This window comes from Lissotriton vulgaris, chromosome 1_1 (assembly GCF_964263255.1).
Source record: "Lissotriton vulgaris chromosome 1_1, aLisVul1.2, whole genome shotgun sequence".
Taxonomy (NCBI): domain Eukaryota; kingdom Metazoa; phylum Chordata; class Amphibia; order Caudata; family Salamandridae; genus Lissotriton; species Lissotriton vulgaris.
The window spans coordinates 1,876,515,049-1,876,542,555 of NC_141685.1; the positions used below are offsets into that span (position 1 = coordinate 1,876,515,049).

A 27,507-nucleotide genomic window follows, 5' to 3' on the forward strand; every position below is an offset into this window, starting at 1 on the left:
GATTGCACAAGGCTGGCGCACTTCTCTCAGGACCTCTTCTCTGCAAGAATTCCCCTCTCTGTTTTCAAACGGCATGTCTTGATGTATATGATACAAGGTGTCTTTTTGAAATGAGCAGATGTGAATAAATGTTGTGTCTAAATTCCAAGGCCCATTTAAAGGTGCATCACAAATAATGAAACACATGGGGTGCAGGCACACCAGACATGTCGGAATGTCAACCATCATTCAAGATCCAGTTCTTGTAGCAGTAAGACTCAAGAACCTTAGCATGCGTTCACAACATAAATGAAACAGTGGTAGTTCCAGAGGGTTTCAAGATGGAACATCCATTGCTGAAGAGCAAAAATAGAATCAAAATGACAACTGAGGAATAATACCAAAGGGATGCTGTCCGAACACACTAGTAAAAAAGGGTATGAATAAAAGATGGTATTACTCCAAAGATTTTTTGGAAGGAACTGACTATGCCAGAACCGAGAACTTTCAAAAAGTGAGCAAGGCCAGCAGTATTAGATGCATTAAAACACAATGAACTAATTTGCCGAAATGTATTGGGGGATTGGTGTTTAACAAGGACTGTATTTCACTGGATGTCCGTGCAACTTGTAATTCAAAGGTCTCTCTAGCAGATGTTAGTGCTACTTCTTTTTTAAGACTATAATGCTTTGAATCTGCTTAGATGGTTAAAACCTGCCGTCAAAGTTGGAATGAAAGGCCACAATGAGCTATTGTGTCCTCCTTGCGGAGGTTAGAAGAGCATGTTATTGCTGCAGGCGACAATGCAGGAAACCGACAAAATATATGGGATCACAGCTTTCATTCACAACATTCGTGATCAGTTAACATTAAATAGCTTCAGTTTGAAAGAAAATGAATAAGGGGAATTATGGAAGGGGCTGGTATTCCTTTTATAAAACAGGCCAAATTCGCTACTGAAGCATTACATGCGACATGAATAGTAAAGTTTTGACAAATAAGTGAATGTCCGACAGAAGAGTTGCATTCCTTTGCAGTAAAGAAGACCTCCTTATTTGCACGTTCACAGCGATAAGAAAATGAGATTATTCATAATTCATGAATGAAGCTGCCTCCGAGGGGCAAGTATCTACCGACAAAGAAATGTTGCATGCAATCTCTAAATTGAAATGTTGAAATTAGCAGAGTTATTACGCCATTAACCATGCAGGAGCAGGTGTTCTGCTATAGTGAAAGGGAGCCGTTCTAACTTTGAGATGCAATATTGTGTAGGCTGCATCTTTTTTTGCCACAAGTCGTTTACATGTCAGATTGAAAGGCACGAATAACTGGCTGGAATTAAGGGTAACGCCAAGGAATGCAACCATTTTAAAGGGTTTGAAGTGTCCATCAGGAAGGACAAATCCACAGCCAAAAAAGGTGCCTTCCGCGCCTCCTTAAGAACTTATAAACTCGCACTACGTAATACCAAAAGCCAATTCTTTGATGAAAGAATAAAAAACTCCTCCTGCTCCGCCAGAGAAACCTTTATCATCTTAAAACAACTACTCAAAGTCTCGGACCCTCTGCCAGAGAAACTCCCAGTTCCCAACACCTCTGAGGATAAAACCCAAACCAAAAAAACAGCTGGGATTTGTTTTGGGCTTCTTAGATCTGTCAGGAAAATCCTGCCCTTACTCCCTCCCATCTCCCGGAAACTGCTTATCCAAGGCTTTATTCTATCTAGGCTGGATTACAGCAATGCCATCTACCTGGGAGCCCCCGAAGCCACCTTCAATAAATTACAAAGTATTCAGAATGCCGCAGCCCGGCTTCTCACCAACACACCAGCTAGATCCTCGGCCAAACCAGCTTTGAAGCACCTTCACTGGCTTCCAGTAAGACAAAGAGTTGAATTCAAGGCTCTCTGTCTGGCTCAAACTCTTACAGGATAAAGGCCCCCCCATCCTTAAAAACTTTATCACGCCCTACAAAGCCACAAGATCCCTCCGCTCGGATCACGAACACCTCATCACAGTTCACAGGGTGAAAAAAGCGCGCACAGGCGGACGGCGATTCTCTGTGAAACTACTGAAAATGCACCTCTTCCCCTGATTCCCCTGCCCTTTTTCCCTGACGAGCCACCCTCTCGACTGTCTTGGTCTCAGCGCTGGGATGCTTCCGGGTTGCTATGCGCTCTACAAAACCTCAATAATAATAATAATAATAATAATAATAATAATAATAATCTAAACTGCAAGTTGCAACCAAGAATAACGAGGATCAGGTTGGCTAGCTTTAAACCCTGGTGTGGAATTAAAAAAAAAGAGCATGACATCCATTTGAGTCCACTGGCCACAGACATCACCCATGAGGAACTAAAAGTGTGGTGTTACATGTACAAATCTGTAAAATAAATGGTAATGTAGTTTCTTATATAGCGCACGTATCACCACAAAGGGTATCTCGGCGCTTGCTTTGGGAACCCGTCCTGGTTTTTCCCTGTGGGATAGCCCAGCTGGGCACCCCCAAGGTGAAAGCCAGGCATCCCGCTGCGGGGGCCGTAGTGGAGATTGAGCAAGCTATTGCCCAGAGTTGCAGAGCGTGAACCCCTGATTCAAGTAGGCACCGAAGCGAGAATTATCAGGTCCGTGGACATTTGGGCTCCAAACCCTGCCGCGTCAGGAATTGAACCCTGGTCCCGGGCCGACCTCTGCTTCTGGGTCTGCCTCCTCTAACCGGTGAGCCACACTTCTTCACATACTATTTAGTTGGTCAGCAGTGAAATTTGTAGAAATGTAGCCAATTTTCAAACCGTGCATAGAAAGGAATGGTTTGTGCAATCATTTCTTTAATTTTAGGCAATCCTAGACATGTAGTCCACTGAACTGTGTCATTCAGTAAAAACATTTCAGTTAGAATTAAGCAGGCGCGAAATAAAGTATTCGTACACTGGACCTGCCAGGTTTTGGTACCCCAAATGGATTTTTAAATCAATGGTGTCCTTTTAATAATCACAGACGTTTCACAGCTAATTTTGTAACAAATGAATCCATTAAGATTAATTTTGTTTGGCTATTATTTGCAAATAATATTTAAAGCATTAAATTATACCATTGGAATACGGCGGAATACTACAGGTTGCACACGCTAACAAATGAAAAAACAGCATTGCTCCGTGACAAACAGGAAAAAAATTGTGTCGAGATTATGTAGAAAAAGCAAGTTGTTGTATGGAAGTGGGCATTGGTAGCAGTTTGCGCACGCTGACCAATTAAATTGCTCAGTGACAAACAGGAAATCAATCAGGTCGAAACTATGTAGAAAGAGGAAGTTGTTGTATGGAGGTGAGCGCTGGTAACAAGTGATATGATTGGTTAGGAACCGCGTCGGACCACAGTGGAAACCAGATAAATTGTTAATAAGGAGGCTTGGAAACAAGCCACATTATTGGCTTAGAGTATAAATGTGAATGGAAGCAGATTGGTGCAGACTTTAGTTAAAAAAAAAGAGAGGGCTTTTCAGACAGCAGGATTTATTGGACCAGCTGTTCAAGGGAGCGGCTTATCGAAGTTGTGACGGTGAGCAAAATACACGTATGGGGTCTATTTTTGTTGAGAATTGAATAGCGATATATTAGCAATACACTATAACGGAGTAGGGAAAGGAAGAAATAATATATTGGAGTGTAAATTTACTTGCTTTTGATTAAATTCAAAGACAGTATAAGGGGTGATTGTTGACATTAAGTGAGGCAAACCAATGCATACATCTAATTAATCACTATGTGGGGTATACTTGCTTAGGGTGTGATAGAGGTTTCTCCCTGATTATGGTAATATGGCATTGGAAACGCCTTCCTATGGTAGTGTCAGCTTATTGTTATTAAAGGAAGTCATTGGTGTAAATATATCTTTATACAGAAAGCATCATTGATGAATGATCAGAAGAGGACAATATGGTATTGAACATTGAAGACCGTGAGGATTGAATTAAATTTACATGTGAATGAAGGTACGTTGTTTCAAGAATAGGAGCAGTTTAAGGAGAATTGTTGGATTAAAATTCAAAGTGGTAATTTCAGATGTTTTTTGAACTTCGACAGAGGATATAGTTGATACCACTACTAATAGAGGTGATCTTTTGGGGTGCTTAGCAAGATATATGTTTGATTTGGGATTATGGAATGAATAATGGCCCAACAGAAATAAAATAAGGTACTTTATTTATGATTAATAAGGGGCAACAGGAAGTTGCATAAAAAGGCTTCAATTATAATCAAATAACAAAAGGTTGTCTTTTTATGATTTAGTTTATAGCAGAATACACAATAGATTGGGGATTATGTAAGGAATAATGGCCCAACAAGAACAAAATAAGGTATGTTTCTGATGACTAATGTGAGTCAATAGAAAGCTTTATAAAAAAGGCCTCATTACAATTAAGTCACATAAGGATGTTATTGTAGATTTTATAGCCAATCAGCGGTTCCTCAATAGGTAATACCTTTGCTTTTTATTCAGAATAATGTCATTATCAGACATAAGTGGCAGTTGTATACAGAGCTAAATAACAATTTATAATATTTATTAATGAAGTATGTTATCTATGATATTTGGCTGTTGTAAATAAAGGTAGAAAATGACGTGGGGTTGGTGGGTTTTCAACAGACATCAAATGTAGGTCTGTAGAAATGGATCATGTATATGAAAAGGATTACCAATAATCTGAGTTGTTTATGGAGTACAAATATATATATATTTTTTTATTTTATCCTCATTTGCCCACCCTCGATTGAAAAGGACGGAGAGCCTTCTTCCATGGCTCATCAGCCCTTACCCCAAATCTTCCCAGAAACAAAAAAGATTTCCACCAGCCGAGGCAGGCTAAGGCTTAATCATTGGATTTGTATTTTCTGAACACCGTCTCACCCTACCCTCACCCAAAACGTGCCAAAAAAAGGAGACCAAAATGTATATTTTTTCCTGGTCTGATCCAAAATGTCCAATTTTGCAATAAATCTCATAGAACGTAACCAATCAACCTCTATTGGCGAGACCGTCGAGACCCATAGTTTACATATCTCTCTTCGCGCCAGAAGCACAGCATCAAAAATAAGCTCTGCATTGTCATCTGTACCCTTACCTTGCAGATTGAGCCTTCCAGATATAACCAACTCAGGGCTTACCTTGATCTGCAACCCTAGGGCGCTCGACAAATGGGTACTCACGACTTCCCAAAAAGCAAAGATCTTCGGGCACCATACAAACATGTGCAGGTGGTCTTCATTAGGGCTTTTGCACTTAGGGCACACCACCACTCCGCCGGAGTAAAATTTTGAGAGCCTTCGCGGGGACCAATGCACAAGTTACTTACCTTCGGTAACGATATATCTGTAAGAAACAGTAGTTCGTGTTAGGTTCCTTATCTTAGAATATCCGCAGGCATCAGACTGGATCTGGAAAGTTTTTGTGAGCAGTACCCCTGCGCGTCGCTAGGCGTAGTCTGCAACTCCGCGTCCGTCGTCATCGCCGAATGACGGAGTACTTAGACGCCGCCCTCACGTCAGTTCTGTACATAGCTTTCCGCGCCAGGAAAGCAGAGCCATGATTGAAACCGACACTGGTGCCATATCGGTTCGCAGTACGGGGAGGATGGGTGGGGCAGATATATCGTTACCAAAGGTAAGTAACTTGTGCATCTGAAAGAAACAGGTTAGTGTTAGATTCCTTACCTTAGAATAGATACCCCAGCAATACCAACCCGGTGGTGGGTCTGCGAACCAAGATCACACCAGAAAGTCCTGGAGAATGGAACGGCCGCAAAAAAGCCATCTCTCTGGACTTGGCTGTCCAGGCAGTAGCGTCTAGCAAACGTGTGCAGCGAGGACCACGTAGCTGCCTGGCAGATGTGCTGCAAGGGAACTCCCCTACCCAGGGCAGTAGTAGCTGCCATGGCCAGAGTGGAATGGGCGCTCAGCCCAACTGGAGGCTCCTTCTTAGCCAAGAATTAGCAAACTTTGATGCACAAGAGGACCCACCGAGAGAGGGTCCGTTTGTGCACTGCACTTCCCTTCTTAGCACCCACGTTACCAACAAAGAGCTGGTCGTCCACCCTGCACTGGCATGTGCGATCTAGATAGGAGAGAGCACGTTTTGGGTCCAGACGGTGGAGCCTCTCTTCCTCTTTCGAGGGATGCGGAAAGAAGGTTGGCAAGGTGATGGACTGCCCGATGTGAAAGGCTGTGACTACCTTGGGCAGGAAAGACGGACGAGTCCTCAGAACAACTTTATCCGGATGGACAGAGAGGAAATGAGGTTTTGAAGATAGAGCCTGGAGCTAGCTCACTATCCTGGCAGAGGTGATGGCAATCAGGAATGCAGTTTTAAGAGTCAGAAGACGAAGAAGACCGTTATGAAGTGGCTCAAAGGGAGCTCACATCAGATATGTTAGAACAAGATTCAAGTCCCACTGAGGCATCACGAAGGGAACAGGAGGAAACATGTGTGTGATGCCCTTCAAGAATCTATTTACAACAGGGGTCTTGAAAAGAGAAGTCTGATCAGGAAGCCTTAAGAAGGCTGACATGTTCGAGAGGTAGCCCTTGATAGTGCCCAGAGCAGAGCCCTGCTGGGCAAGAGAAAGAAGGAAGAGGAGAACCTCTGAAAGGGGGGCAGAGAGTGGATCCACAGCCTTTGCTGTGCACCATACCACAAATTTGTTCCACCTGCAGGCGTATACCATTTTTGTGGAGGGAAGCCTGGCTGCCAGAATCACATAAGCAAACTTTAGGAGGCACGTCAAATGGCCTCAACTGCCGCTGCTCAATCTCCACGCATGTAGGTGGAGACTGGACAGGTTCGGGTGGAGGACCGTCTCCTGCTGCTGCGGCAGAAGGTCCTCCTGAAGAGGCAGACTAATCGGGGGATCGACTGACATACTGAGTAGCTCGGGATTCCAGTATCTTTGTGCCCAGTCCGGAGCCACAAGGATGACTTGGGCCCGGTCTCGCCTGAGCTTCTTCAGCACTCTAAGCAGAAGTGGTACAGGCGGAAAACAGACCGCAGTTCCACTCACGACTAAAAGCGCCGCCGAGCGAGTGCCGCCTTGGAAATTCCAACACGCAGAATTGATGACATTGCGCGTTCTCTTCGGTGGCAAATGGATCTAACCAAGGCTCTGCCCACAGCTGAAAGAGACCTTGCGCCACGTCAGACTTCAGACGCCATTCGTGATACATCATGTACCGGCGGCTGAGTTTGTCCGTCCTGGCGTTCAGGGAACCTGCCAGGTATTGAACCACCAGGGTGACACCCTGGTGTTCCAGCCAATGCCAGAGGCGCAGAGACTCCTGGCAAAGGGTCCACAACCTCACCCCGCCCTGTTTGTTGCAGTACCACATGGCGGTGGTGTTGTCCTTGAACACCTGCACTACACTTCCCCGGACAGAGTGAAGGAATGCCTTATGTGCAAGTTGGATCGCCTGCAGCTCCAGAAGGTTGATATGAAGCCGGGACTCCGCCGAAGACCAGAGTCCTCTGATCTCTCTCTCTCCCATGTGGCCCCCCATCCCAGGAGGGACGCATCCGTCACCACTACATGCTCCGGTTGGGGTAGGGAGAGAGATCTGCCGCTGACCCAATCGCGGATCGTGAGCCACCACTGCAACTGACTCGCAGTGCCCTCCGAGATCAGGATGTGGTCGGACAGGTTGCCCTGATGCTGTGCCCACTGAAACTTCAGGTCCCACCGCAGAGCCTGCATCCGCCACCTGGAGTGATGCACCAGAAGGATGCAGGTGGCCATCAGCACCAGGAGCCGCAACGTCAACCTGACCGAAACTCGGGATAAAGGCTGAAAGATCTGAACCGGAGCCTGAATATCCCGAACCAGCTGTTAGGGGGGAGAAACCCGAAACTGCGCCGAGTCCAGAACCGCTCCGATGAAAAGGAGCTTCTGAGAGGGGCACAGGTGTGACTTTGGCATGTTGATGGAGAACCCCAGGGAGTGCATGAGGTCGGCCATATTCTGAAGGTGGGAGACGACTTTGTGGGTCGAGCCCGCCTTCAACAACCAGTCGTCGAGATAGGGGAAGACCAAAACCCCTGATCTGCGCAGATGAGCTGCGACCACCGCAATCACTTTCGTGAACACCCGAGGGGCGCTGGTAAGGCCGAACGGGAGAAAGGTAAACTGAAAGTGCTCGTGGCCTACCGTGAATCGCAGGTAGCGCCGGTGGGCCGGCAGGACGGGGATGTGGAAAAAAGCGTCCTCCAAGTCCAACGCTACCATCCAATCTGCTGGGTCCAGGGCAGCCAGGACTGGAGCCAAAGTCAGCATCTTGAACTTCTCCTTCCAGGGGAAGCCGTTGACGCTCCATAGGTCCAAGATAGGGCGTAGGCCTCCTTTGCCCTTCTTGGGTACCAGAAAGTAGTGGGAATAGCAACCACGTCCTACTTCTGGCCCAGGAACGCGCTCGATGGCCCCCTTGGCCAAGAGGGCCATAACTTCCTCCTGCAGAAGTTTCAAGTGATCCCCCGACATGCGGTGGTACTGTGGTGGCATGGCTGGAGGGGTCGCCTTGAAGGGGAGGGAGTAGCCCCTTTGGACGATTTGCAGCACCAACCTGTTCGACGTGATGGTGTGCCAGTGGAGGAGGTGATGGCGAACCCTGCCCCCCACTGGCGTTGAATGGGCCTGAAATGCCGGACTAGGAAGGCTTAGAGGCAGATGCTGCGGGAGTGGATGTGGACTGAGCCTGCCGTTGTCCCCCGGGACCGCCACAGCGGTTACCACTTCTGCAACCACGTTAAGACTGGTTCTGTGGCCGGCTGGCTTGACTTGTGGGGGCGCCCCTTCCGTTTTTCGCCCCTTTCGTGGCCAAGGAAGTTTGCTGGCGCTGGCCTAGGCCCGAGGACTTGGCCGCAGCCCTGGAGTCCTTGAAACGTTCCAGCGCATTGTCCACTTTGTCGCCAAAAAGGCGACGGCCATCGAAGGGCATGTCCATGAGCGAGGCCTGGACATCCCCCGAAAAGTTGGCGGACCTCAGCCAGGCGTGGCGGCAAACCGCCACCTTCGTTGCAATCGCTCTACCCAGCGAGTCCATGGTGTCAAGTCCACATCTATTGAGTACCGTGCTGCATCCTGCCCTTCTGCCAGGGCTTGGGTGAGCTTTGCGCGGGCCTCCTCCGGACACTGTGGCAGCACGTCCGCAACCGTATCCCACAGAGAGTGGGTGTAACGGCCCAAAAGGCAGGCGATGTTGACAGACCTCAGCCTTAAACTCAGAGCGGGGAACAGTTTCTTCCCAAACTTATCATACCTTATGGATTCCTGATCCGGAGGAGCAGTCGGGAATACAGTCTGGGACGTAGAGGCCTGGATCACCAGGCTCTCGGGGGTGGGGTGCAAGGACAAAGTTAGGGTCGCCTGGAGCCGGACGGTGGCGTCGGGCCATGTTCCGATCCACAGGAAGGCCTGTGGAGGGCTTAGACCAGGTACCCAGCAGAACGTCGGAGAGGGCTTCGTTAAACAGCAGTAGAGGCTCCGAGGAGATTGCCTGTGGTTTGAGCACCTTAGTTAGGAGGTTAGTCTTCACGGTCGCGACAGGAAGCTCAAGAGCCAAGGCCTTGGCCGCCCTGTTCAACACCACACTGTGAGCAGCCCCCTCCTCCGAAGCCACGGAGGGAGGAGAGACGAATCCAGTGTTGGGCGAAGTGTCCAGACCACTAGCATCCCTTAGCTTTTCTGCCTAGTCCTGACGCAACTGACACTGCAGTGTTAGAGGGTCTTCAGACCCTCCCAGTCCTCCTCGTCATCCATCTCCTGATAATCAGGCAAAAATTATGGAGCTGGGTTGAAAGTTAAGGCCCCATCCATGGAGACGGTGCCGAGCGGCGCCGAGCGGCACTGGTCCTACGCCGGGCCAGGACCGGGGCTGAAACTGGGGTCGACGTCGTCCGGAGACAGCGCCGGGAGCGACACCCCTGTGGTCGGCACCAGCAGAGGAGTCGTGAGGTCGACTGTCAATGGCACGGATCCAGGCCTGGATACTGCAGAGTCGTGACCGGAGTCGTCGATGGCGCCTGGGCCGAAGCACCCGATGGCGCCGGGCCCAGAGCCGCTGGCCCACTAGGGCTCCCAGTCAGACCCACGGGGCCCGAAGGTGCCTCAGCAGATTCCGACGGAGGGAAGTCTGACCTCATGGCGGAGAGGAAAGCGCTGACCACCTCCGGTGTCACGTGCAGCCCAGGGACCGGCGGGTATGGAGCTGGACATGGCACCTGCGGTTCCGACAAAGCCACATGGGCGGTCACCCGAACCCCCGGCCGCATCGTGCGAGCGTCGGGGGGGGTGGGGGGTGGGGGGGGGGGGGGGAAGAGAGTCGGAAGAGCGATGACGCCTCATCGACTTCTTTTTCCAATGCCTTGACTTACCTGAAGACTTGGAGCCAGACTGCGGCTCGGTGACCGGTCCCTCGACTTCCTCCTCGACCAGGGCTTCGAGCGGCGCGGAGCCGACTGCTGGAGCTCGAGCAGCATATGGAACCGCTCCCGTCTAGCCTTCGAGGTCAAGGCCTTTCAGTCGGGGCACGACTTGTCATCGTGGTCGGCCCCGGAGCAATAAAGGCACCGACGGTGGGGGTCTGTCACCAACATGAGGCGGTGACAGTCCTCGCAAGGTTTTAAACCAAGCATCCTTAGCGGCACCGCGAGTCGAGGGTCGACTTGAAAAGTGATCAAAAGAGATCAAAAACTTAGTCAAACATTGACTGGAGTACTGCTCTTCCCGGATCTGCACTTGCAGGCGTGGAAAAAAGAAGAACTGACGTCAGCGCTCGAGGGCGGCGTCTAAGTACTCCGACAATGTCCTCCCGGGCGATCACGACGCAGACGACTGACGCGGAGCAGCAGACGACACCTAGCGACAGGCAGGGGTACTGCTAACGAAAAATTTCCGGATCCAGTCTGATGCCTGGGGATATTCTAAGATAAGGAATCTAACACTAACCTGTTTCTTTCAGATACACCCTGTGCATCGTGAAAAAATGATTCCTCTTTAAATTTGCAGGCTTTACTATTTTATTAAGCATAGACATTGTTACTTGCCATTGGTCTTCCGAAGCGATCTCCGGCAAACAGTCTCCCCACAGGGTCTCCAGTAAATTAAAAGGGCCATCCTCCATCTCTAACATCGACCAGTACCATAGTGCCGTTTCTTTCTTGAATACGCTGTTAGAAAAAAGCTTCTGCTCCAACTCATTATTCAATTTGATCACCCAAAACCGCCAACAAGCTTTGAATCTGTAGATATTTAAATCGGGAAAAACTGTGACTCCATTTCTCCTCACAAAGCCCCCAAGAGAGTAATTTTCCATCCAGAAATAACTGATTCCATCTCTGGAGCCCCCTCTCCTTTAGTGGTCGAGCCAGCAAATCCCTAGACCAGCGTGGAGATCCCGGCGACTCCCAAATAGAAGCCATCTGGCTGTAATAGGGAATTTTTAAAGCCCTCCTGATTCAGAACCAAGTCTCTGCCAAATCTCTTAAAATCTTTAACTTAACCTTTTTGAACATTTTCGGATCAGCAATCTTATGCATAAAGCCATTGTCGTCATAGTCTTCCTTCTTCAACATTGCTCCAAACATTTTTCCAGTTAATGTATTTGTCGGTCTGTTCAGCAACATTCAACTATTTTTCAACAAAAAGGCCCATGAATACAGTTGCAGTTCCGGAACCGCTAAACCTCCCTTCACCAACCTTCTCCTAAGTTTCTTCCACGACAGGCGCAGACTTTTGATGCCCAAAGAAAAGTACTAATCTGACTCTGAATTCTTAAAAACCATTCCTTCTTAAACGTCAGAGGGACCGTTTCAAATAAAAAGACTAACTTTGGCAAAATCATTATTTTCACCAGATTTGTCCGGCCAAACAATGAAAGTAGTAAATGTGACCACCCTTGTAAGCTAGCACTTATCTCCTTTTTTGAGCCAAGCAAAATTAACTGTAGTAAGATCGGCTATATTACGAGTTATCCTAGCTCCAAGATACCTCATCTCATTTTTACATGCAATTCCCTCAGTATTTATATTCCAGGCCATAATTTCTGTTTTTTCTTTGTTACTATCATAGCCTGATACAGACCCAAACTCTTTAGTTACATCTAGAAGACTTTTCATAGTTTGCTGTAAATTGGGTATATAAATAATTATATACCCAAATTATATACCCATACTTTGCCAAGGAGCGTTGCCATCACCCGTAGGATGACTTTGTTCTGTTCCTTCTCAATCTTTTTGTATTTGATTATTTATTCTTTCTTGGGTGTGCAATAGTGGGATTCACCGGGTGCCTTGTTGTTGTGTATCCGATGGGGGTGGGGAGTAGGATGGGACTGGGCGAGTGGTTTTGATACTTGATTATGTTTCACACGTAAGATGTATGCTCGGAGCACTTTCCTTATTCATACTGATGATTGTGTACACTATTACCCCTTGATGCGTGCCAATGCTTGTACAACTGAGGAAATGACCTCTCATAGCGGTACCAGTTCCGGTCTCCGACTTCGATGCATCTCCTAGAATGGTAGGGGCCTATCTGATCACAAAAAGAGTAGACAAATATTAGCTTACCTAGCACGGCATACCATCCAAATCGCATTCCTGCAAGAGATCCATTATGCCCCACTACCCACTCACAGTTTTGCATCCACTTGGGGAGGGAATAGTTTCTTTTCATGTTACAGCTCCTACTCACGTTGAGTGTGCATTTTGATGCACTGCTCTCTCCCTTTTCGATCTGCGAATGTAATACCCGACTCGGAGGGCAGACATGTGCTCATAAGAGGTGACCTGGGAGGGAAAGCTGTAGTATTGGTGAATATTTATGCTCCAAACACACTCTGCAGACATCTTCCCTACTCTATCCTTGGGACTTGATAAATTAGGTATGACACTAATCTTACACTTGACCCTGTTGCTGACACTACGGGCCCAAACAGAATTACGAAGCCACACTCAGTCTCAGGCCTATTGAACCTCTTACGTACCTCATTGCTTGTAGATCCCTAGCCGGCACATCACCCCAAGACCAATACATACTCATGTTATTCTGCCCTACACGGGTCCTGGTCTCGGATAGACTATTGGTACCTCAAACCGCAACTGATGCTTGACATTGAATACCTGCCCCGCACGATCTCAGATCATTCTCCGGTCTTCCCGGTACTGGACTTTCCATTGCTTCCCCAAACAGCGTCCATTGTGGCAGTTTCCTTTTCCGCCCTCCTTGATTCCGTTTTTTGTACGGAAATAGGAGATGCCATGAAGGAATATTTTGACTTTAATAAAGGTACAGTTGATTCCCAACTTGTATTCTGGGATGCTTTTAAAGATGTTATTCACAGGGTTAGTATCTCCAAGCAGGTGGAAGTACTTTGCTCAATCCGCACTGAATTGGACACAATTGAGCAGAAATTAAAGAAAGTGGATGAGGGCTCCCGTGCGGATCCCTCTACAGCCACTTTTCGTACCCGTTTGGCACTAATTGTTGAATTCAATGGTGCAGCCGCCAGGGAAGTTAAATACCTAGGGAAGTATGCAAGGACCAGGGTATACTGTGAGGGCGCGAGACCAGGCAGAACACTTGCGAGAATGCTGCGCCCACAATATCAAGCGACATACATTACACAACTTGATTCGGAAGAAGCGACCCCATTAACCACTAGCACTGACATTACACAGACCCTAGTAACATATACATGACTGTACGAAACACGGTCCCCTCTAGGCGACCAGGCCCTGAGAGATAACTTGCAGGAGGTTGCCATGGTTTGGATTGAAGATGGGCAGCGTGAATTTTTCAAATAAATCGGTTTTATTAAGGAGGAGAAGGATCAGCATGTACACTGCATGTCGCCTACAACCCTTTGATGTGCCGGCTGCGGTAACAAGTAAACAATTAGAGGGCCCGGGTTCAGCTTCTATACTCCAATCGGTCGCTCGACTCCGAGTGAATGGAATTCTCACAGCTCCTTTTTCCTGGTCTCGAGGCAACCGCCAGGGATGTCCATTATCACCCTTATTTATTATAGCAATGGATCCCTTAGCCAGTCACACGCAGGAGCGCCACCTCCACAGGGGCTTACAACTTCATACTGGCCCGCTTATTGCCTCTTTCCACACGGATGATGTATTACTATTTGTTCGCCACCCTGCAGAAAACCTCCCTCCTTTATTAAGAGAGAATCAGATTTGGCGTTCATTCGGGCCTGGTCATCAATTGGTCAAAGTCGGAAATCTTCCCTATGACGCCGGCAACTACCCAGGTGGACATGGATTTCCCCTTGCGTTGGTGTGATACACCTCCTAAGTACCATGGAATTTATTTACATTGCAATGCGGACAAAGTAATCCGAATCAACTACAGACCAGCCATTGACCATCTCACGTCGCAGGTCGAGAGCTGGATTAAACTACCCCTTTCCATAGCCGGACGGATAGCCGTTATTAAAATGATTGTACTCCCGCGCTTGTTATACCTCTTCACAAATATCCCAATTGCATTGACAACTGCTTTCTTTGCAACGCTACGCTCTGGGTTATTAACAGTTTTTTGGAGCACACACATCTTGTATACTAGAAAATACAGTTTTCATACAACAAAGCAAACAATAATCAGTAGGGCTTATGTTTTTCTTCTTTTTATATCAACAGAGCCTCCAATCCCTTATGCCAATGCGTTTCGCCTTGATAGGGGGTAACCCTACGGCTTCCTCAGGGCTGGAAGTGATACAAAGTATGAAGTTGTAATGTCAATACTATATGCATTACAGTTATCCCATGAAGCCCAAACATTTTACAACCCAGTGCAAAGGGCTACTCAATTCCATAAGTGTCAAGCAAGATGCCACAAAAACAGAACAAATGTTAAACACCTTCATACTCTGATGTAAGCAAGTTTTCATTAATTATACAAATTCCCTACACAAAATATCTCAGATCCTCTAACATTAGATTATAAAAAAAGTCCTAAAACATTATCCTTATTCTTCACATGATTTTTACATTACATTGCATGAACATCCTGTTCCCTTTATTTTTTTACATTTACCCGTTGTCGTGATGTTGTGACCAAATGTGTTAACATTCTAGCTACAACCATAGTGCTCTTTTATATGTACATAACCCATGTGATTTGAAACAGTAGTGTCTTATGATATAGATACCTTAGGGCTTCTTTCAATGCGTTTCTGTGAAGCCAAAGTAAAATTCTTATTATTGTTTCATGCTGCGAGGCAACGGTCTTTTAATGCATTAGTAATGATCATCAGATGACATATTTCAGGTCAGTAACTCTTACCTCAATAAAGGTAATCTTCCAAACTAAATTCTGTGTTCCTGTGTCAAATCCTAGTGCATACATCGTCGCTAAAGTATCCAAACTCCTAAATAAATATCAGCGCCAAGAAACCGTCCAGTGAACGCAGCGCTCTACAAATCCTTTTTACATTACATTACATTTACATTACATTACATTACATTAAGGATATTTCATTTAATTGAACCATATCATATTTCCTATTCCAATCTTGAGCAATTATACATTTATAGACCGCCTGTCCCTTACTTCAAAAAGTGAAGTCCTCCAAGTAAAAAGATCCCAAATAATATTGCCAATAATATGATAAATCCATTATCTTTTGTGATTCGAATACCAATTGAGGTGCTGTATGTATCTCCTACAAGAATCATACAACATGGTATTACACCAGGTTGGTCGAATAAAAGCCCGGACAAAGCAAAAATAACCACTTCCATCGTAAAATAATCCCAAACACAAGGTTTTATGTTGACTATATTGTATATCCAATACAAAAATCCGGAACATCATTTCACCCTACCGTTTTTTCCTTCTCTTTTCTCGCGCTTTCCCGAAGGTTATTATCGCAGTCAGTCAAAACTAGACCCTAGGTCCTTCAATATCCCGAAACAGGCAAAGTGCAAAAGAGAGCAGGTTACAAGTTACATGTATCCTGCGGTCTATAAAGACAAAACGCGCGCGTAACAAGTGATCAGTACATACCTGCTCATGCTGCCAAACAACACCCGAGTACAGGCGAGGACAACTAGACTTCTGGGTTCGTGGCAGAACTAGAGTGTGTCCGAAACTAACAAAGGACTAATCGGTGTCCTGTTTTTATCAGCGTCATCTCGATGTGATGTGCATCTGCCGTACTTCTTACCATCTTACAATTATATTCTTCACAGTATATATAATATACTGTAATAATTATCACCACGGACAAACGGCCCCTGGGGTGGAGTACCTATGCAAAGATTACCTTTTTGTGTTTGTTTAGATTTATCCCATGATTTTTTAACAAACTCACGGTTTTGCTTCCCTGACTGTACTAGATTAGCCAAGAGGTGGTTGAGTAGATCTGATTTCCAAATGATTGCGTCCTAATAATATGTACACATGATCAATAATCATAGGTAGCCCAAGTTCACATTCAGCTTGTGCGACCGCTGCGAGCTTAGTATAGCCAGAGATGCCGCTTTCCCCTTAATGTTAGACAGAATCATTGTGAACACCACAGGAAAGTTTCCCATTAGTTTCAGCCCAAAATCCAGGGCAACAGTTGCCCTGTGCTCTTTCTCTATATGTTTTAACATATCCGGCAGGACTCACATTGATGGAGTGCTATGACTGATGGTATATACAGTGGCAAAGACTGAACACCATGAGTTGCAGTAGTAGGTGCACAGTTAATATTCTGTTTTTGTCTTGTGATCCAGTAAGCCGAAATACAGCTTCAAGTTGGTCTATTTTTTGGGCAATCCAAAATTGAATTACCTCACAATTAGTGGGCACGTTGCCCATAACTGAAAGAACAATTTCTGGACCTATTGTCTGCACTGCAGGCAACTGGGCATTCCTAGCAGGCGAGGCCCTGGTGGCACAGTCAACAAAGTATTGACACAACACATATTGAGTCAAGCGTCTATATAGTGTAACCAATGCAAGATAGAATGCATGTTTGTCCACTATTGCGATTAGCTACATCAGAGTATGGAGTATATCCAGCTAGTGCTTGCCAGATCGCCCTATCATTACCAAGAGGACCCAAGCGTACAGGTGTTGATACATGTAGGAGGGCACCAAGGAACAAAGTATTGTGTTCCCAGTAAGACAGCCGTATTTCCATGAGCGCATAAGCTCTGTAATGTGCTGGTAGTGCAGGAGTAGTATTAAATGTTTTTGAATTAGCATCCATAGCTGGGGGGAGGGAGGAGGGGAATTGACCCAAGAATAAAATACTTCAAATCGATAAGCATCATCTGCTTCTACCACAAAGATAAAAGCACCACCTGCATTAGTAAGTCCATGATGAGTTACACTATGAAAATTGGAAGACGTATTAAGCGAATATGATACAAGGTAAAGACATGAAATCAGCAAGACCTACATCATGGATTGGCCCCTTTTGTGTCCCGGGGTGGGAGGCAATAGGTAGTCCGATTAAATTTGGACACACATAACCCACTTGTCTAAATGGAAGGGGTAAAGAGAATGAGCATTAAGAGCCCATATACGAGAAATGATATGAACCTGAGAAAATGTTCTGGTGAGATCCAAAAAAATTAAGAACTGAATAGCAAACCGTAGCATAACAAGTTGTTTTACCATGCTGGTACAAATTATAATGAATTATGTATAGACCGTGCAGAACTTGGCTTACAATGGATCTAAATGATGAGTGTCAATAATAATGTGATTGCACCAGATAGGTTTGATTTATTTTATACACAATACTTATTGAAGTATGTCTATTCACAGGATTTCTTCGAAAGTGGCAACCATCCAGTGCCTGTAATAGGAGAAACGTATCTATTCTGTCTTGAAAAAGATGGTCAATTGTAATTAAACCATTGAAACGCGTCGACGCCTAGATTCACAAAATCAAGGGATATAGTTGTATCCATAGATACTAAAATTAGAGTGCGTCCTGGGTCAGTCTCCTATAATCAGGTTCCCTGATATGTACATATATGACAAATAGGATTGTCTGTTTTGTTCTCTCCTTTCTCCTTCTTTGATGATTATATATGCATTAGTAACCTTTTTTTAGCAAAAATCTGTTTTTTATTGTTCACTTTTAATGTAATGTGGTGTTTATGTACATGTTTTTGAATGCATTTGGAATGTACTGTTTTTAACTTTTGCAAATATTCAATTTTAAAAAAAAATAAAGAGGAATCATAGAATTTACTGATTGGTTTTTAAATATTCATTTCTAATATATGGGCTAAATTGGTGTAAATTATACACCAATTTGTTGTGCCAGTTTATGTCACCAAGGGATCTTTTCTTTCTCGCAGCCATAAACAAAACAGAAATGGAAAATAAGTGCAACACAAAAATGGGTTATCCTTTTAACCTTTTAAGCTTGAAAAACAACACAATTTGGTGCTCCCTAAACACTGTGAAGGATTAATCCCCAACAACATGGACGACTCCAGTGGTAGGTGTAAGGGCTATTATGGACACACACACACAAGCACTACTCAGGAGACCTGTGCAATAAGTACCCAACCAAGCGTTGGCAGCGCGATGTTGCAAGGATTATGTGCAACAGAACTATGCCTGGGATTACAGAACGTCAGCATGTAGGGAATGAGTCACCATACCACTTATGTACCTATGAACCCCAATCCTGACTAACTCAAAGTGCCTTTCCAGAGACCCAGGTAAGTTAGGACCCCAGAACACAACACCTGAGTCCCCTAAGGGAACCATGGAAACAGATCATCACGTTTCGTTTTCTCACTCATGCATGTTCATATCAAACAAAACAAAGACACAAGAACAGTTTACAATATTTATTGAAACGATCGTGCCATATTATAAAATAACTGTGCTGCGATAACACTTATGCATGCCAGCAAAATGAGTAACATCACAAGTAAACTGTTTACAATGAGAAGTCCTACCATGTTTAAAGATGTATCTGCATCAGCCTACCCTCAATATGTGGGCATGGTGATATCATAAATCTCTGGCATTAGAACCGAACACAATGACTTGTGTTATTGTTAGGTAATCTGCATCTCAGGTTGCGCACGGCTGGTGCATTCGTCTCAGGACCTCTCCTGTGCAAGAATTCCCCTCTCTGTTTTCAAATGGCACGTCTTGGTGCATATGATATGAAGTGTCTTTTTGAAAATAGCAGATGTGTATGTAACTTGTGTCTGAATGCCAAGCTTTGTTGCTAGTCGAGCACAGAAGACAGGTAACAGTGTTGTTTAACCTTGTACAAGATGTTCAGATATAGTACCAGAGAGAAGAACCAATAAAAAAAAAAACGTGCAGTGTTTGCTACAATATTGTCGCTCAAAATCAAATGTGCAGAGTGTCGTGTGCAAAGCAGCCTATAACTGGCAGTTAGACTAAAATAAGGGAGAACTAAGTGGCCCTAAAGGGAACACAAGTACGATTTCTGCCAGTTTACTCTCAGTCCTGAGACTTGTGCAAAGTTATGAAATGTGTGTACGCCACGCAAGGCGGAATTGTGGAAGAGTCCTTGAGCTAAGGCAACACATCGTCATTGATCAGCAAGACTGAATGTGTTGCCTCTAGCAACACTTTTCATAGTTTTTAAGCGGGGTTTTGTCATGTGCTAGAAGGGACAATAGTGGATGAACATACAGGAAAATACTTAAAATTATTAACAACTCACCCTTATTAAAGCTTGCATTAGCACCCCTGTCGAGGAGAAGACGAACCATTTCCAGATTTGCAACACTAGCAGCATACATCAAAGGTGTCCAACCAAACTTGAAACGGGATTCTACATCAACTCCTATCAAAGAAAAAAAGGAGAGATGGAATTGTTATGGTAGATGAGTCTATGCAACTATAGCTTCACATCGAACAGTCAAAATTCAGAATGAGTAACATTTCATCTTTTCTAGGACTTCTGCTTAAAAAGCAGATAATACGGCAAACAAAAATACCTTCGATAGGGGCAGGTGGCAGACCGGTAGTTCAGAGGAACAGAAAATTGGTCTTAAAGAACAAGTTACTTACAATCGGAAAAGCTCTTTCTGGTTGAGACTCTCTAGCTGCAGATTTGTCACTTTTTGAGTATTCCCCAGGCATCAGACTGGATCCTTAACCTTTTGAGCAGCACCCCTGCATACCAGTAGGTGGAGCTGTGCTGCTACACACCGAGGTCATTCTGCTCCTGATAAGACGTGTGGAGCCTATATCGGTGCCATTCCAGAGGGCTGAGGTCAGTTGCTTTCAAGAGTGTCTGCACCACCAAAAATAGAGCTCAAAAAGCAAATTGGTAGGACCAGTGTGGGACGGCTTCACAACCTTAGGCAAGAACAATCCCCAAATCTACAAGATTAACTTGCTGGGCAAGATGACAGAGAGCCTGTAAACTCTGCACCAATGCTATGGTGATGAGGAACACTGCCTTGAGAGTGAGAAGTCGCAAGGAGCAGCTGTGAAGCAGCTTAAAGCGAGTGCCCATTAGAAAAGCAAGAACCAAATTAAGGCACCACTGGGGCCTGACAAAGGGTGAGGGACGAAACAAATGTTGTAAACTTTTCAAAAAGAGCATAACAACTGGGGACTTTAAGAATGAGGGCTGATCCGGCAACCGCAAGAAAAAACCAAAAGGTACCCTTAAACTGTGCCCCCAGCAAAGCTTTGCCGGGGTAGGGACAAAACAAATAACACAACATCATATAACTTCGCCTGGAAGTGTCCATCTGCCAAATATAGTACCAAGCCACAAATCTGTCCCAACAAAAAGCATATACAGTTTTTGTCAAGGGATGTCTGGCTGACAAGATGACATCAACCAACTTTGAAGAAGGTCGAAGGTGTCAGCTATGATCACCACTTAATCTCCAAGCATGTAGATGGCTTTTACGAAAGGCCTAAACCATGCCCTGCTGCTGCGACAGCAGATAATCCCAGAGGAGTAGCCTGATCGGATGACAGATGCTCAAGCCCTGGAGCTCTAGATACCACACTATTCATGCCCAATACGAGGCCACTAGGATGCCTTGGTCCCGGTCTGTCCAGATCTTCTTGAAAACTCTGGGCAACAGTGTTGTTGTCTGAATGGCATACAGGAGTTCCGAATGCCACACTACAAGGAACAAGTCTCCGAGCATGAGACACCTTGGAAATTCTAACATGCAAAAGTGCTTACATTGCGAGAACAGATCGTGTCACGGTTCTTCCCATTCACGAAAGAGACCTTGCACCACCTCTGGACACAAATGCTACTTGTGATCCGCTTAGGTGGCGACAGCTGAGCTCATCAACCCTGGAATTCACTTGTCCTGCCAGGGACATTCCTTGGTTGTCCAGTCATTTCGAGGGGTTAGGGTGTCCCGGCAGAGGGTCCGTGACCCCCCTTCCCCTGATTGTTTCAAGACCACATGGTCGTGGTGTTGTCCAACTCCAGGCCCAGCTCTCCCTCTACTTCTGCATCGCTCCTCCGCCTGTATTTTCCTTACCTTTCTCCCATTTTTTGAGTGATTTCTCCTTGCTTTTCCCACATTTTCATTGCTTTCTCCTGCTTCTTTCCCTGTTTTCTGGGTTCTTCTGCCTCGCTTTTCCCTTGTTGTCACTGCTTTCTCCTTGCCTTTCCCCATTTTCACTGCTTTCCCTTTGTTTCTTCCCCTATTTTTTTGAGTGCCTTCTCCTTGCTTTTCCCTCGTTTTCAGTGCGTTCTCAAAGCTTTTTCCCTCATTTGTTTAGTATCTTCTTGTTCCTTCTCTTTTGTTTTCACGGACTTAATTTTCCTGTTTTGCGAGTGCCTTCCCCTCATTTTTCCGCATTTTCATGGCTTTCTCCCAGTTTTCCTATCAAGACTGTTTGAGAGAGCCTCTGAGTCCTACAGGCACATAAATACCCGGTTGGGTGATTAGCTGCACTTTACAAATCCATATTGATTGACTGTTCTAAGCCCCTGTACCAGTCTCCCATTGATGGATGGATAGAAGTCAACATCAAGTAGATGGTCCCCTTGATGATGGGCCCATTGAGACTTCAGATGCTACTGCAGAGACTACATATGTCACCTGGTGTGCTTGACCAGCAGAATGCATGAGGCCATCAGTCCCAACAGCCTCAGAGTCTACCTCACTGAAACCCAGCGTGCTGGTGTTGGATTTACTTGCAGTATGGGGTACTTCTGCTGAAGTTATGAAAGGAACGGTAGGGCTGAGGCAGCTGGCAAGATGGGGAATATAAACTGAGGGGGAGTGTCACTACCCCGCTCTCTATGAACAGTTCAAGAGCAGAGTCTGCCTTGTCCCCATACAGCGGAGTCCTGTTGAACAGCAGGTTCATGATGGATGACTGAAAAAATAGTGGACCACAGCCAAGTGTGATGGCGAATGAAGACACTGGTGCCAATGCCCCGCCCAATGGAACTGGTGGTGTCCAAGCCACAACTAATGGTGAACTTGGCTGTGTCACAACCATGCATATGGTCTAGGCGAGGGACCAGTTGGAGGTCACCTGGAAGGATTTGACCCACTGAGTCCCAAAGGGTGTGAGGCTAGAACCCCAGCAAGCATCTGGCATTCATTGACCTAATTATCAATTTGGTAGATGAAAAAAACCTCTTCCCGAACAGCTCCACCCCTTTCAACTCCTTATCAGAGTGGAAGCTGGCCGGAATGAGTAGGAATTAGTCTTGTTTGCTGATGCCTGCCTCACTAAGCTTTCAGGTGAGGGGAGTTTGGAGAGAAAAACAGTCGCAGAGGGCAGGATGGTGGTGTTGTGCAATTTGGCAGCGAGGTTTGGCCTCTGCTCCTAACAAAGTATCCATAAGGACCTTGTTAAATGCTAAGAGGGCCTCGGTAGATGTCTGCCTCGGCTGAAAAACCTCCGTAAGAACACTAGTCTTGACCTCCAAGGTGGGGACCTGGAGATCAATGACTTCGGCCACCCTATGCATAACCATGGTATAGGAAGCACTCTCCTCAGTGGAGGGGCCAAGGGGCGAGAAGAGACCTGACTCAGGCCATTAGCATCCTGCAAGTCATCATACCAATTCTCTTTGTGATAAGGTTGGCCAATCTATTCACCCACATCGTAAAGATTATCCAAATCTGTGCCAAATAGGGAATTCAGGGTATCCTGTTGTTGTGGAGGCAGATCAATAATGAGGAATGGAGCCTCGAGGGCAGCCGGGCTAAACTTCGATTGAGGTCGAACAGGCATGACTCGACGTCAGAGAGGAAAATTGGGGAGTGTCTACAAGTGTCGATGGAGTCTGCATCTAAGATCAACCCCTGGAATGACTTCGGGATCTCAAACGGGACCAGAACCAGACATTTGACTTGTATTGGGGTTGTCCGAGTCTTCCTCTTTGAGAGGATCTGCACACACATATGTTTGCAAAGGTACTTGCAGGGTTTATTTTGTTAGGTGACATGTCCCTTGCACACTGCAAAACAAATTCTTTGAGCGAGGTAAGGGTCTCAAAGACAGGAGAGGTAGATCCGGATCAGTGTTTGGTGACATGGAAAGAAAAGAACTGATGTCACTGAGCAGGAGTGGAGCCTATATAGGCTCGCTCAGCACACCATTTAAGGAACAGATTGAATTAGTGTGGAGCTACATAACTCCACCTACCATCATGTAGAAGTACTGCTCAAATGTTTCCATATCCAATCTGACACTTGGGAAATATTCAAAAGGTAACGAATCTGCAGCTGGAAATCTCTATCAAAATTGAACTAATTAAAAAAAAAGTTAAAAAAAAGATACCACCCTCTCTGCATGGCTAACATCCTAGCTGCTAGCTGCTGGTAGTAGAAAAGTGTCCTACACCATGTAAAGTCCACACTAATTAACACACGTTCATGCAATGCAATGCAGAGCAAGCAACGTTGGCCACCCAGTGTGACACAGTAATCTTTGGCTAGGGTTCTGAGTGTATTTCTTCTGTATGACAGGTCTCAGGAAGTCTTCCTTCCTAATCTCAATTCTACCTCTAATTAGCGAGCTTGTATCACTCCCAACTATTCCCTTTGATTTCTAGGTCAACCACATTGCTAAACACATCCATTCATATGGATTGACAAAGTAATCTTTGTCTATGGCTCTCAGAGAATGTTTACTGTGTGGCAGATCTCGGGTGTCTTCCTTACTCTGCCTACTTTAGCCTCTCACTTTGATTTCTAGGCCCACCACATAGCTACTGTGTAAAGTGGGTTTCACCTATTTAGTAAGTCCAGATTGTGTGCTTTTTTGAGCACTAGGTTTTGAAATGTTTACTGTGGGGGAGTCCCACTACTTGTGCCTGGCCTACAGTAATCACAGGATAAATGGACTGTGCGTGTTCACCGCCAGTGTTTATCGTTTCAGATAAGGCCACTGCGATTCAGCTAGGATATGGTACAGTTGGCTGGTTACACGTAAACAAGGGTACACACGTTTGGGCTGCACATAGGAGAGTATCGTCATGCGCAGCCCAATAACTGCGCACAGGTAGCTTGGTGCAGAAGGAACTCTGTAAGGTTAGATGGTGACTTAGGATAGGCCATATATTATTAGTGGGCAATTATAGGTAAGTTAAGTAGGGTTTACTGGTTGATCTGCAGATTCATTGTATTATACACATAGGGAAAATCTATCTGCCTTATAGTGTAGATTTGCTACCCTTAGGTCTACAAAGTTCAGTAAGAGTTCAAACAGGGGGGAATCGTGTGCCAAGTTTGAATATGTAGGTCCTAATAATCTTCTTCTACGCCTTATGATTCTTTGAGAATTTTATTAATTCTCTGACTCAGCTCAGGATCAGAGTCCTGACTTTTAGTCAACCTGTGAATTACTGCTCGCCAGCAGAGGGCACAGAGGCCTCCCTACATAAAAGGAATAATTAATCATGCTTAGCCCAGCTACTAAGGATGAAGGGGTAGGGGCGTGGCCAAGCCAGAGACCAAGTCGGCCGCTTGGTGTTGAAGCTCTGTCGGTCACTTCAGCTATCAGACATTATCCCCATGCCCTGCTGCACTAGTGCCCCGTAACCAACAGGGCTAGGGCGCTGAACATACTCTGAAGACAGCAAGCTGATTCCAGGACGGAGAGGTGCCTCCGCAATTGAAATACGGCATTTGGCGAGTGAAGGGCGGAGCCTGCAGCGGCGCGGCATTGCACCATAAACACAGGGCCTGCCGGAAGACGAAGCCGCAAGGAGGGAGTGACAAAGGTGGACCCTAGCCCGTGGTTGTGGTGAGTTATCCGGGTGTTAAGCAGCGGCGGTGCATTCTCCCCCGAGTTTACTCGCAGCATGGGCATACATCGTGCCCTACGGGAGGCACTCCGCTGACTCAGCCAGACCTGGCCTGCCATCTGCGGCTGACCTCCTAAATGTTACCTTGTGGGGCACCTCTTACCAGAATGCTGTACGTAGGCCGGGATAAAACAGGACAAGAAGATTTCTTACCTGCCCCTCAGTCTGGAGGGGAGCGAGAACCTTCGCCCCGGGCTTTCTCAGCGCCCTGCTCACCCCAGACCTGCAGCAAAGCTACAGCGGCCTGGTAGTCGCACCTAGGTCCTGCCCGCCGCACCGGAGCCAGGCACTTGCTTATTGCATCAGTTACCTGGGTGCCCATGACCGCACATTCCTAGAGGCCTGGGTGCGGACGCCGCTCTGGCCACTAGAGCCCTACACCCCAGCACTGCTCCCCTCACGGCTCGGTCGCTGCATTTTGGCCTGGCCCAGCACTCCCATAGTGCTCACTGGAGGACTGCAATTCCTCCATTCCACCCATACAGAAGACCCTCCCCTTTGAAAAGCTCGCAGATCGTGCCCCAGTGGAGAGTTCCAGCATGGCGGAGAGTGCACAAGGTATGGACCATACGGATGACCCTCCCACTGTGTCAACAGTTGGATGAGTGCACAGCTTGTGTTTCTATATTTCCTTAAAGTATTTGGGTGCTTCCGTGGGTGGCGGCCAACGTCCCTGGGCGCCTAATTGATAGATTCTATGATGTATCCCTAATGGAACATTACGGATATCCCCTTGGGCACACCTGGTTCTCCTCCCTTTCAATCAGAGGATTCCACACGTTTTTGTTCCTTGGTAAAGAAATTTTTATTTGATATTTTTAGATGATTTGTTTTCATTATGCTCATTTCATGAATATTTCAAAAAAGATTTCCTCATCATTTCAACATCAGTGACAATGATTCATTTACATTCCAATGCATTTCGGGCGTACTGAATCGCCCTTCATCAGGGAATCCATACTATAAAAAATCAAATAATAACAAAATTAAAATAATATTCCAGAGCAGTATCTGCGAGTTTGTTCAAAACCTATAACATTACTTTAGAAGTCCCATAGTTATTATCCTAGACTTGATCAAAGTACTATCACTTAATGCGCTACCACCTATATTCACTTACGTGCCACTGTTCTTTATAGTTGCGTCATTATCTGAAAAACACAAAATATCCAAAAGCCCGAATAAGTAATGAATCCTCTCAAGGTTCTACTCTCATGACTAAAGTTCTAGGACTAAAGCGGTTTGTTCAGTTAAAGTTGCGGTGACTAACCTGTTTCGCGTGCTCTTGGCGTTTCAATCGGCGTTCTCTACACCTCCTTAACGGACGGTTGTCGTGGTTACTAACAAAACTCTTCCTATTAGCTAACGTTCTTATTTAGAATCCAGAGTTTAGAAGTTGTACCCTTCATATTCCAACTTGGCATTAATCACCTTATTGGGAGCGTAGCACACAGAATAGAGTTGCGGTTTTTGGTTAATATATTGGCAAGGGTTCGAATCCCCAGCTATCATTAGTTTTTAAGTTTTGTTTGAGTTATTAATTTTTGTGATAGTCTTTTTAGTTTCTTCATTTACCAGAATGATTAATATATAGATGTTTCCTCTTTGGTTGAATGGTGTACAGAGAATTAGCGGCTAACTCACGTGGCAGATTCAACAGTAGTATTTCGTTTCGTCTCATTATCACGTGAGCGGACCGTTAGCTAATAGGAAGAGTTTTGTTAGTAACCACGACAACCGTCCGTTATGGAGGTGTAGAGAACGCCGATTGAAACGCCAAGAGCACGCGAAACAGGTTAGTCACCGCAAACTTTAACTGAACAAACCGCTTTAGTCCTAGAATTTTAGTCATGAGAGTAGAACCTTGAGAGGATTAATTGCTTATACAGGCTTTTGGATATTTTGTGTTTTTCAGATAATGACGCAACTATAAAGAACAGTGGCACGTAAGTGAATATAGGTGGTAGCGCATTAAGTGATAGTACTTTGATCAAGTCTAGGATAATAACTATGGGACTTCTAAAGTAATGTTATAGGTTTTGAACAAACTCGCAGATACTGCTCTGGAATTTAATTTTGTTTTAATTGATTTTTTTATAGTATGGATTCCCTGATGAAGGGCGATTCAGTACGCCCGAAATGCATTGGAATGTAAATGAATCATTGCCACTGATGTTGAAATGATGAGGAAATCTTTTTGAAATATTCATGAA

The 27,507-nt window shown here is 45.6% G+C and overlaps 1 protein-coding gene across 1 annotated transcript in view; it reads right to left on the reverse strand.

Moving 5' to 3' along the window:
* The window catches only part of ASZ1 (ankyrin repeat, SAM and basic leucine zipper domain containing 1), a 1,750,578-nt gene that overhangs the window by 1,439,070 nt on the left and 284,001 nt on the right, over nt 1-27,507 (reverse strand). The window contains exon 3 of the mRNA XM_086919410.1: nt 19,700-19,822. Coding sequence (XP_086775536.1) covers nt 19,700-19,822 — 123 coding nt within the window. The remainder of the gene's footprint in view (nt 1-19,699; nt 19,823-27,507) is intronic.